General features: G+C 42.2%; 1 protein-coding gene across 1 annotated transcript in view; it reads right to left on the reverse strand.

Moving 5' to 3' along the window:
- The window catches only part of KCTD14 (potassium channel tetramerization domain containing 14), a 32,414-nt gene extending 22,228 nt beyond the window's left edge, over nt 1–10,186 (reverse strand). Inside the window, exon 1 of the mRNA XM_073661685.1 lies at nt 10,031–10,186. Coding sequence (XP_073517786.1) covers nt 10,031–10,063 — 33 coding nt within the window. The 5' untranslated portion in view covers nt 10,064–10,186. The remainder of the gene's footprint in view (nt 1–10,030) is intronic.
- Between the last annotated feature and the right edge of the window lie 3,017 nt (nt 10,187–13,203).

The following is a 13,203-nucleotide window of genomic DNA, read 5'->3' on the forward strand; positions in this document are numbered from 1 at the left end:
GTGCACTAGAGTTTTTGCAGATTTTTTAAGGAATGTGCGGATGTGGGAAATATTTTTGAGTTGGAGTTGACGGGAAGTGGAAAGGGCTTGGATATGTGGTTTGAAGGAGAGATCAGAGTCCAGGGTTACCCCAAGGCAGCGAGCTTGTGGAACTGTGGAGAGTGGGCAGCCATTAACTTTAAAGGATAGGTCTGTTAAGCGGGATTTCTGATTTATCTATTTTAACTTTTAGAAATCTAGCAGAGAAGAAGGATGAAATAGCAGACAGACATTGTGGGATTTTGGTTAGTAAGGAGGTGATATCGGGTCCAGAGAGGTAGATCTGTGTGTCATCAGCATAGAGGTGATACTGAAAGCCATGAGACTCTATGAGCTGTCCCAGGCCGAAGGTGTAGATGGAGAAGAGCAGGGGTCCTAGAACTGAACCTTGGGGGACACCGACAGATAGGGGGCGAGATGAGGAGGTGGTGTGTGAGTGGGAGACACTGAATGTCCGGTTTGTTAGGTATGAGGAGATCCAGGATAGGGCCAAGTCTGTGATGCCGAGAGATGAGAGAGTCTGTAGTAAGAGGGAATGGTCCACTGTGTCAAAGGCAGATGACAGGTCCAGGAGGAGGAGGACAGAGTAGTGTCGCTTGGATTTGGCGGTTAGTAGGTCGTTGGTGACTTTTGTCAGGGCAGCTTCAGTGGAATGGTGCAGTCGGAAGCCAGATTGTAAGATTGAGGGGAAGATATCAGTTGTTAGGGTTGGGATGAAGACTATGGTGAGGTTTGGGATGAGGTGGGATGGGATCAGGTCAAGTGCACAGGTGGTGAGATGTGATCTGGAGAGTAGAGAGGAAAGCTTATCTTCTGTAATGGTGGAGAAGCTGATTTTGGAGGAGGAGGGGGTGTAGGGACTGTAGGCCAAAGCTTTCTCTGATGTTATCAATCTTCTGCTTGAAGAATGAGGCAAAGTCTTCAGCAGAGGTGAGAAGAAAGGGAGGAGACCATTGAAAGTATTGAATAGTTCAGGGTTGTGAGACAGGGAGGATGTGAGAGATTAGAAGTAGGTTTGTTTTGCTGCTGTAAATGTGGACTTGAAAGTGGTGAGGGACTGTTTGAATGTGATGAAGTGCTCGTTGGAGTGGGTTTTTTCCATCTCCGCTCATCAACCCTGGAAGCCCGCCTCAGTTCTTTAGTCAGGCTGGTGTGCCATGGTTGCCTGTTTATTTTGCGAGCTTTGGTATATGTGAGGGGGGAGACCGATTCAAGAGCTGTAGCCGTTGTGGTGTTATATAAAGTGGCAGCAGCATCTACGTTGTCTATGTCTGCAAAAGGTTGAAGGGATTCAGAGAGTGAGTGTAGGGCGAGGTGTTTGAGATTTCTACGAGGGTGTGCAAGTTTGTGGAGTGGGGATTGTGCACCTGGAGAGGAGAAGGAAGAGAATGTGAGTAGGTTGTGGTCAGACAGAGGGAGGGGTGAGTTAGAGAGGTTAGATAAGGAACAGAGGCGGGTGTAGATGAGGTCCATTGTGCAGCCATCTTTGTGAGAGGCTGCGGAAGACCACTGAGCGAAGAGATGCCCAGGTTATACCAGCTGTACATATATAATTATATGCAGGAGATACCCAGGTTATACAAGCTGTACATATATAATTATATACAGAAGATACCCAGGTTATACCGGCTGTACATATATAATTATATACAGGAGATGCCCAGGTTATACCAGCTGTACATATATAATTATATACAGAAGATACCCAGGTTATACCGGCTGTACATATATAATTATATACAGGAGATACCCAGGTTATACCGGCTGTACATATATAATTATATACAGGAGAGGCCCTGGTTATACCGGCTGTACATATATAATTATATACAGGAGAGGCCCTGGTTATACCAGCTGTACATATATAATTATATACAGGAGATGCCCAGGTAATACCAGCTGTACATATATAATTATATACAGGAGATGCCCAGGTTATACCAGCTGTAAATATATAATTATATACAGGAGATACCCAGGTTATACCAGCTGTACATATATAATTATATACAGGAGATGCCCAGGTTATACCAGCTGTAAATATATAATTATATACAGGAGATGCCCAGGTAATACCAGCAGTACATATATAATGATATACAGAAGATGCCCAGGTTATACCAGCTGTACATATATAATTATATACAGGAGATGCCCAGGTTATACCAGCTGTACATATATAATTATATACAGGAGATGCCCAGGTTATACCAGATGTACATATATAATTATATACAGGAGATGCCCAGGTTATACCAGATGTACATATATAATTATATACAGGAGATGCCCAGGTTATACCAGCTGTACATATATAATTATATACAGGAGATGCCCAGGTTATACCAGCTGTACATATATAATTATATACAGGAGATGCCCAGGTTATACTAGCTGTACATATATAATTATATACAGGAGATGCCCTGGTTATACCGGCTGTACGTATATACATACATAGAGATCATGCCCAGGTTATACCGGCTGTACATATATAATTATATACAGGAGATGCCCTGGTTATACCGGCTGTACGTATATACATACATAGAGATCATGCCCAGGTTATACCGGCTGTACATATATAATTATATACAGGAGATGCCCTGGTTATACCGGCTGTACGTATATACATACATAGAGATCATGCCCAGGTTATACCGGCTGTACATATATAATTATATACAGGAGATGCCCAGGTTGTACCGGCTGTACATATATAATTATATACAGGAGATGCCCAGGTTATACCAGCTGTACATATATAATTATATACAGGAGATACCCAGGATATACCAGCTGTACATATATAATTATATACAGGAGATGTCCAGGTTATACCAGCTGTAAATATATAATTATATACAGGAGATACCCAGGTTATACCAGCTATACATATATAATTATATACAGGAGATGCCCAGGTTGTACCGGCTGTACATATATAATTATATACAGAAGAGGCCCTGGTTATACCAGCTGTACATATATAATTATATACAGGAGATGTCCAGGTTATACCAGCTGTAAATATATAATTATATACAGGAGATACCCAGGTTATACCAGCTATACATATATAATTATATACAGGAGATGCCCAGGTTGTACCGGCTGTACATATATAATTATATACAGGAGAGGCCCTGGTTATACCGGCTGTACATATATAATTATATACAGGAGATGCCCAGGTTATACCAGCTGTACATATATAATTATATACAGAAGATGCCCAGGTAATACCAGCTGTACATATATAATTATATACAGGAGATGCCCAGGTTATACCAGCTGTAAATATATAATTATATACAGGAGATACCCAGGTTATACCAGCTGTACATATATAATTATATACAGGAGATGCCCAGGTTATACCAGCTGTACATATATAATTATATACAGGAGATGCCCAGGTTATACCAGCTGTAAATATATAATTATATACAGGAGATGCCCAGGTAATACCAGCAGTACATATATAATGATATACAGGAGATGCCCAGGTTATACCAGCTGTACATATATAATGATATACAGGAGATGCCCAGGTTATACCAGCTGTACATATATAATTATATACAGGAGATGCCCAGGTTATACCAGCTGTACATATATAATTATATACAGGAGATGCCCAGGTTATACCAGCTGTAAATATATAATTATATACAGGAGATGCCCAGGTTATACCAGCTGTACATATATAATTGTATACAGAAGATGCCCAGGTTATACCAGCTGTACATATATAATTATATACAGGAGATGCCCAGGTTATACCCGCTGTACATATATAATTATATACAGGAGATGCCCAGGTTATACCAGCTGTACATATATAATTGTATACAGAAGATGCCCAGGTTATACCAGCTGTGCATATATAATTATATACAGGAGATGCCCAGGTTATACCAGCTGTAAATATATAATTATATACAGGAGATGCCCAGGTTATACCAGCTGTACATATATAATTATATACAGGAGATGCCCAGGTTATACTAGCTGTACATATATAATTATATACAGGAGATGCCCTGGTTATACCGGCTGTACGTATATACATACATAGAGATCATGCCCAGGTTATACCGGCTGTACATATATAATTATATACAGGAGATGCCCTGGTTATACCGGCTGTACATATATAATTATATACAGGAGAGGCCCTGGTTATACCAGCTGTACATATATAATTATATACAGGAGATGCCCAGGTAATACCAGCTGTACATATATAATTATATACAGGAGATGCCCAGGTTATACCAGCTGTAAATATATAATTATATACAGGAGATACCCAGGTTATACCAGCTGTACATATATAATTATATACAGGAGATGCCCAGGTTATACCAGCTGTAAATATATAATTATATACAGGAGATGCCCAGGTAATACCAGCAGTACATATATAATGATATACAGGAGATGCCCAGGTTATACCAGCTGTACATATATAATTATATACAGGAGATGCCCAGGTTATACCAGCTGTACATATATAATTATATACAGGAGATGCCCAGGTTATACCAGATGTACATATATAATTATATACAGGAGATGCCCAGGTTATACCAGATGTACATATATAATTATATACAGGAGATGCCCAGGTTATACCAGCTGTACATATATAATTATATACAGGAGATGCCCAGGTTATACCAGCTGTACATATATAATTATATACAGGAGATGCCCAGGTTATACTAGCTGTACATATATAATTATATACAGGAGATGCCCTGGTTATACCGGCTGTACGTATATACATACATAGAGATCATGCCCAGGTTATACCGGCTGTACATATATAATTATATACAGGAGATGCCCTGGTTATACCGGCTGTACGTATATACATACATAGAGATCATGCCCAGGTTATACCGGCTGTACATATATAATTATATACAGGAGATGCCCTGGTTATACCGGCTGTACATATATAATTATATACAGGAGATGCCCTGGTTATACCGGCTGTACGTATATACATACATAGAGATCATGCCCAGGTTATACCGGCTGTACATATATAATTATATACAGGAGATGCCCAGGTTGTACCGGCTGTACATAAATAATTATATACAGGAGATGCCCAGGTTATACCAGCTGTACATATATAATTATATACAGGAGATACCCAGGATATACCAGCTGTACATATATAATTATATACAGGAGATGCCCAGGTTGTACCGGCTGTACATATATAATTATATACAGGAGATGTCCAGGTTATACCAGCTGTAAATATATAATTATATACAGGAGATACCCAGGTTATACCAGCTATACATATATAATTATATACAGGAGATGCCCAGGTTGTACCGGCTGTACATATATAATTATATACAGGAGAGGCCCTGGTTATACCGGCTGTACATATATAATTATATACAGGAGATGCCCAGGTTATACCAGCTGTACATATATAATTATATACAGAAGATGCCCAGGTAATACCAGCTGTACATATATAATTATATACAGGAGATGCCCAGGTTATACCAGCTGTGCATATATAATTATATACAGGAGATGCCCAGGTTATACCAGCTGTAAATATATAATTATATACAGGAGATGCCCAGGTTATACCAGCTGTACATATATAATTATATACAGGAGATGCCCAGGTTATACTAGCTGTACATATATAATTATATACAGGAGATGCCCTGGTTATACCGGCTGTACGTATATACATACATAGAGATCATGCCCAGGTTATGCCGGCTGTACATATATAATTATATACAGGAGATGCCCTGGTTATACCGGCTGTACATATATAATTATATACAGGAGATGCCCTGGTTATACCGGCTGTACGTATATACATACATAGAGATCATGCCCAGGTTATACCGGCTGTACATATATAATTATATACAGGAGATGCCCTGGTTATACCGGCTGTACATATATAATTATATACAGGAGAGGCCCTGGTTATACCAGCTGTACATATATAATTATATACAGGAGATGCCCAGGTAATACCAGCTGTACATATATAATTATATACAGGAGATGCCCAGGTTATACCAGCTGTAAATATATAATTATATACAGGAGATACCCAGGTTATACCAGCTGTACATATATAATTATACACAGGAGATGCCCAGGTTATACCAGCTGTAAATATATAATTATATACAGGAGATGCCCAGGTAATACCAGCTGTACATATATAATTATATACAGGAGATGCCCAGGTTATACCAGCTGTACATATATAATTATATACAGGAGATGCCCAGGTTATACCAGATGTACATATATAATTATATACAGGAGATGCCTAGGTTATACCAGCTGTACATATATAATTATATACAGGAGATGCCCAGGTTATACCAGATGTACATATATAATTATATACAGGAGATGCCTAGGTTATACCAGCTGTACATATATAATTATATACAGGAGATGCCCAGGTTATACCAGATGTACATATATAATTATATACAGGAGATGCCCAGGTTATACCAGATGTACATATATAATTATATACAGGAGATGCCCAGGTTATACCAGCTGTACATATATAATTATATACAGTAGATGCCCAGGTTATACCGGCTGTACATATATAATTATATACAGGAGATGCCCAGGTTATACCAGCTGTACATATATAATTATATACAGGAGATGCCCAGGTTATACTAGCTGTACATATATAATTATATACAGGAGATGCCCTGGTTATACCGGCTGTACGTATATACAGTGCTGGCCAAAAGTATTGGCACCCCTGCAATTCTGTCAGATAATACTCCGTTTCTTCCTGATAATGATTGCAATCCCAAATTCTTTGGTCTTATTATCTTCATTTAATTTGTCTTCAATGAAAAAACACAAAAAGAATTGTCCTAAAGCCAAATTGGATATAATTCCACACCAAACCTAAAAAAGGGGGTGAACAAAAGTATTGGCACCCTTTGAAAAATCATGTGATGCTTCTCTAATTGGTGTAATTAACAGCACCTGTAACTTACCTGTGGCACCTAACAGGTGTTGGCAATAACTGAATCACACTTGCAGCCAGTTAACATAGATTAAAGTTGACTCAACCTCTGTCCTGTGTCCTTGTGTGTACCACATTGAGCATGGAGAAAAGAAAGAAGACCAAAGAACTGTCTGAGGACTTGAGAAACCAAATTGTGAGGAAGCATGAGCAATCTCAAGGCTACAAGTTCATCTCCAAAGACCTGAATGTTCCTGTGTCTTCCGTGCGCAGTGTCATCAAGAAGTGTAAAGCCCATGGCACTGTGGCTAACCTCCCTAGATGTGGACGGAAAAGAAAAATTGACGAGAGATTTCAACGCAAGATTGTGCGGATGGTGGATAAAGAACCTCGACTAACATCCAAACAAGTTCAAGCTGCCCTGCAGTCCGAGGGTACAACAGTGTCAACCCGTACTATCCGTCGGCGTCTGAATGAAAAGGGACTGTATGGTAGGATACCCAGGAAGACCCCACTTCTTACCCCGAGACATAAAAAAGCCAGACTGGAGTTTGCCAAAACTTACCTGAGAAAGCCTAAAACGTTTTGGAAGAATGTTCTCTGGTCAGATGAGACAAAAGTAGATGGGAAAAAGCATCAACATAGAGTGTACAGGAAAAAAAAGAGGCATTCAAAGAAAAGAACACGGTCCCTACAGTCAAACATGGCGGAGGTTCCCTGGTGTTTTGGGGTTGCTTTGCTGCCTCTGGCACTGGACTGCTTGACCGTGTGCATGGCATTATGAAGTCTGAAGACTACCAACAAATTTTGCAGCATAATGTAGGGCCCAGTGTGAGAAAGCTGGGTCTCCCTCAGAGGTCATGGGTCTTCCCGCAGGACAATGACCCAAAACACACTTCCAAAAGCACTATAAAATGGTTTGAGAGAAAGCACTGGAGACTTCTAAGGTGGCCAGCAATGAGTCCAGACCTGAATCCCATAGAACACCTGTGGAGAGATCTCAAAATGGCAGTTTGGAGAAGGCACCCTTCAAATATCAGGGACCTGGAGCAGTTTGCCAAAGAAGAATGGTCTACAATTCCAGCAGAGCATTGTAAGAAACTCATTGATGGTTACCGGAAGCGGTTGTTCCCAGTTATTTTGGCTAAAGGTTGTGCAACCAAGTATTAGGCTGAGGGTGCCAATACTTTTGTCCGGCCCTTTTTTGGAGTTTTGTGTGAAATGATCAATGATTTGATTTTTGCTTCATTCTCTTTTGTGTTTTTTTCTTGCAAGCAAATTAAATGAAGAGAATAATACCAAAGAATTTGTGATTGCAATCATTTTCAGGAAGCAACTGAGTCTTATCTGACAGAATTGCAGGGGTGCCAATACTTTTGGCCAGCACTGTACATACATAGAGATCATGCCCAGGTTATACCGGCTGTACATATATAATTATATACAGGAGATGCCCTGGTTATACCGGCTGTACGTATATACATACATAGAGATCATGCCCAGGTTATACCGGCTGTACATATATAATTATATACAGGAGATGCCCTGGTTATACCGGCTGTACATATATAATTATATACAGGAGATGCCCTGGTTATACCGGCTGTACGTATATACATACATAGAGATCATGCCCAGGTTATACCGGCTGTACATATATAATTATATACAGGAGATGCCCAGGTTGTACCGGCTGTACATATATAATTATATACAGGAGATGCCCAGGTTATACCAGCTGTACATATATAATTATATACAGGAGATACCCAGGATATACCAGCTGTACATATATAATTATATACAGGAGATGTCCAGGTTATACCAGCTGTAAATATATAATTATATACAGGAGATACCCAGGTTATACCAGCTATACATATATAATTATATACAGGAGATGCCCAGGTTGTACCGGCTGTACATATATAATTATATACAGAAGAGGCCCTGGTTATACCAGCTGTACATATATAATTATATACAGGAGATGTCCAGGTTATACCAGCTGTAAATATATAATTATATACAGGAGATACCCAGGTTATACCAGCTATACATATATAATTATATACAGGAGATGCCCAGGTTATACCAGCTGTACATATATAATTATATACAGAAGATGCCCAGGTAATACCAGCTGTACATATATAATTATATACAGGAGATGCCCAGGTTATACCAGCTGTACATATATAATTATATACAGGAGATGCCCAGGTTATACCAGCTGTACATATATAATTATATACAGGAGATGCCCTGGTTATACCGGCTGTACGTATATACATACATAGAGATCATGCCCAGGTTATACCGGCTGTACATATATAATTATATACAGGAGATGCCCTGGTTATACCGGCTGTACGTATATACATACATAGAGATCATGCCCAGGTTATACCGGCTGTACATATATAATTATATACAGGAGATGCCCAGGTTATACCAGCTGTACATATATAATTATATACAGAAGATGCCCAGGTAATACCAGCTGTACATATATAATTATATACAGGAGATGCCCAGGTTATACCAGCTGTACATATATAATTATATACAGGAGATGCCCAGGTTATACCAGCTGTACATATATAATTATATACAGGAGATGCCCTGGTTATACCGGCTGTACGTATATACATACATAGAGATCATGCCCAGGTTATACCGGCTGTACATATATAATTATATACAGGAGATGCCCTGGTTATACCGGCTGTACATATATAATTATATACAGGAGATGCCCTGGTTATACCGGCTGTACATATATAATTATATACAGGAGATGCCCTGGTTATACCGGCTGTACGTATATACATACATAGAGATCATGCCCAGGTTATAGCATGATGCGCTATGTTTATCACGCTCAGCCTTGTTGCGTGCAGTGTGTGGCTCCTCGCCGGTGCATTCTTGCCCTCTGACACTGTTCACATGTCACGGTGTGACCTCCCTGTGACTCACCTGCTCGGGACTTTCTGCTTTCAGGGAATTCATACTTGGGGTGGCTGAGATGTTTTCTGGATCCTGCGCGTGATAAGAGCTCGGCTTGTCGATGCCTCCGGAGCGCGGTGTGTACACTGAGGGCCGCGCCCGGCGCTGCCCGCCCTCCGCACACGTATCCTCAGATATGCACTTGTCACTTTACAGGTTATGTCATAAGAAAAAGCCAACACTGATTTTACTAAAGTAAATATGCAGAATAATATAAAACATCTAAGGTGATTTATGTATTTCAGGCTCAGACCTGCAGTCAGCGTACGGCCACGTTCCCAACATGAGTATTTGCTGATCCATGGGGAAAATCTGCAGAGCGTATCCGCAAGAAAAACTGACATGTTCCAAATGTGCCGGATCAAAAACTCATCGTGGGAATTTAACCTGCACATTGCAGTCAGGGGGTAACGTCCTCCTGGAATCACCAAACCCGGACTCCTCCATCAGATGCAGATAGAGAAGAGCGATCCATCACTGCACAGAACACGTCTCCTCCAGAGTCCAGAGGTGGCGGCTTTACACCACTCCATCCAGCGCTCGGCATTGTGCTTGGTGATGTACGGCTGCATGCAGCTGCTCGGCCATAAAGCTCCCAGCGGGGTCGCAGTGTTTGTGCTGATACCAGAGTTGGTCTGGACTCTGCAGTTATGGGATCAGCAGAGCGATGGGGACTTTTCTGTCCTCTGCTTCTCAGCACTCGGCTCCTCGCTCTGTAACGTTACGGGGTCTCCACTTCGTGGCTCAGTTACTGCGGTTCCTTCCGCTTCTCAGTAATATCACTCACAGGTGATGGGGAAGATTCAGGAGGAAGAAATGTCATGGACGGACTTGTTACCCCGGTGGCTCCTGTTACAGGACGCGCTGGTATCGGGGAGCTCCGCACCACCGGCCGATCTGTCACATGGTAGTAAAGGCAGACAGCATGGTGGGGGACCGGAGGTTATACACTGGGGGAAATGGGGCCGGATGTTATACACCAGTGTGGTGAGGAGCCAGATGTTATACACCAGTGTGGTGAGGAGCCAGATGTTATATACCGGGTAAGGATGAGAGGCTGGAGATTATATACCAGGGGAGTGAGAAGCCAGAGGCTATATACACGGGGAGCGAGGGGCTGGAGGTTATATACCGGGGTGAAAGATGTAAGGGGCCAGAGGTTATACACCAGGGGGTGGGGGGGGGGGAGGTTAGAGGTTATACACCAGGGGGTGGGGGGAGGAGGTTGGAGGTTATACACCATGGGGTGGGGGGAGGAGGTTGGAGGTTATACACCAGGGGGTGGGGGTTGGAGGTTATACACCAGGGGGTGGGGGGAGGAGGTTGGAGGTTATACACCAGGGGGTGGGGGGAGGAGGTTGGAGGTTATACACCAGGGGGTGGGGGGAGGAGGTTGGAGGTTATACACCAGGGGGTGGGGGGAGGAGGTTGGAGGTTATACACCAGGGGGTGGGGGGAGGAGGTTGGAGGTTATACACCAGGGGGTGGGGGGAGGAGGTTGGAGGTTATACACCATGGGGTGGGGGGAGGAGGTTGGAGGTTATACACCATGGGGTGGGGGGAGGAGGTTGGAGGTTATACACCAGGGGGTGGGGGGAGGAGGTTGGAGGTTATACACCAGGGGGTGGAGGGAGGAGGTTGAAGGTTATACACCAGGGGGTGGGGGGAGGAGGTTGGAGGTTATACACCATGGGGTGGGGGGAGGAGGTTGGAGGTTATACACCAGGGGGTGGGGGGAGGAGGTTGGAGGTTATACACCAGGGGGTGGGGGGAGGAGGTTGGAGGTTATACACCAGAGGTAATGGGGCTGAGGAATAGGAATGCAATGAGTAACTTGCGTCTGACACGTTCCTCCAGGTTTGGGGCTGAGCACCGGCCTTCTCCTTTCAGTTACTCGTCCTCCGGAGCTGGAGGCTCTGGGTAAATTTGTTTTCTTATGTCAATACGGCAGATCACCGCACCCTGCCTGCGACACCAGTGCAAGATATGAAGGATTTCCACACTCCTTGTGACAAAAATAAACGGTGACTCTCAGGATGTGATTGAGGGTGAAAGTCTGATCTGAGCTGTTATAACAAGATATCGCATGGCTACAAAGACCCATACCCAGGATCAGATCAGCACCAGGGAGAAATGTGGGGCTTACTGTGACACCTGTAGAAAGGACAGTTCCTGAATCTTGACACCTTCCTGAAGAGGTGATATCTTTTTTTTGTGTGTGTGTTATGTGCCCTTCTGATTTTCTTCTTTATTCCAAGAGCTATAACACTTTTTGGTTTTTCCCTTTTTTTTTTTTACTTTTAGTCCTCTTAGGACGCAGTCAGACGACCATATAAATTGGATGGAGAACGTAACGCAGTGCACGGACTGGCCGGCTGCTCTCCCGACCTGTAGAAAGACATGAAGCAGTCACGCTCAGGACCAGAGAGCCGCCGGCCAGTCCGCGCACTGCGTCAAGATCTCGGTCTTATTTATATACTGCGATACCGAACTATTGCTGTATACAGTAAACATTACAGTGGACTATGGACACCAGTCACAGGCCGGGGCTGCGTATCACAGCCATTATCTGCTGGCAATGATGCAGGCTCAGTTTCTGATCAGGCTGGGAGCGGACGTACGTCGGGAGGATACGGTCGTGTGAACGAGCCTTTACGGTTTACATCCTGGAGCATCAGAACACGGCTCCATAGACTCACATTGTAAAAGCCACTTCCCACTCACATACAGGCCCAGTGTGATCCGGAGACTCTGAACCACTATTACATGACAGCGAGAGGGGAGTATATTACCGCACATACAGTGACACAGGGTTAGACAAAAAGAAGTTTGGCGGGAGTGAATCTTCAACATCTTGAGTATCATTTACTGAATAAGAAAATTTGTATCTGTGACCCATATTACATAACAAATCCAGATCAACATAACAAGCAGAGTCACTGTGTACATACAGTGGGTACGAAAAGTATTCAGACCCCTTTACATTTTTCACTCTTTGTTTCATTGCAGCCATTTGGTAAAAGTTCATTTTTTTCTCATTAATGTACACTCTGCACCCCATCTTGACTGAAAAAGACAGAAATGTAGAAATTTTTGCAAACTTATTAGAAAAGAAAAACTGAAATATCACATGGTCATAAGTA

The sequence above is a fragment of the Phyllobates terribilis genome, unplaced genomic scaffold (assembly GCF_046119375.1).
Source record: "Phyllobates terribilis strain yellow unplaced genomic scaffold, ASM4611937v1 Scaffold_2__4_contigs__length_985480577, whole genome shotgun sequence".
NCBI lineage: Eukaryota > Metazoa > Chordata > Amphibia > Anura > Dendrobatidae > Phyllobates > Phyllobates terribilis.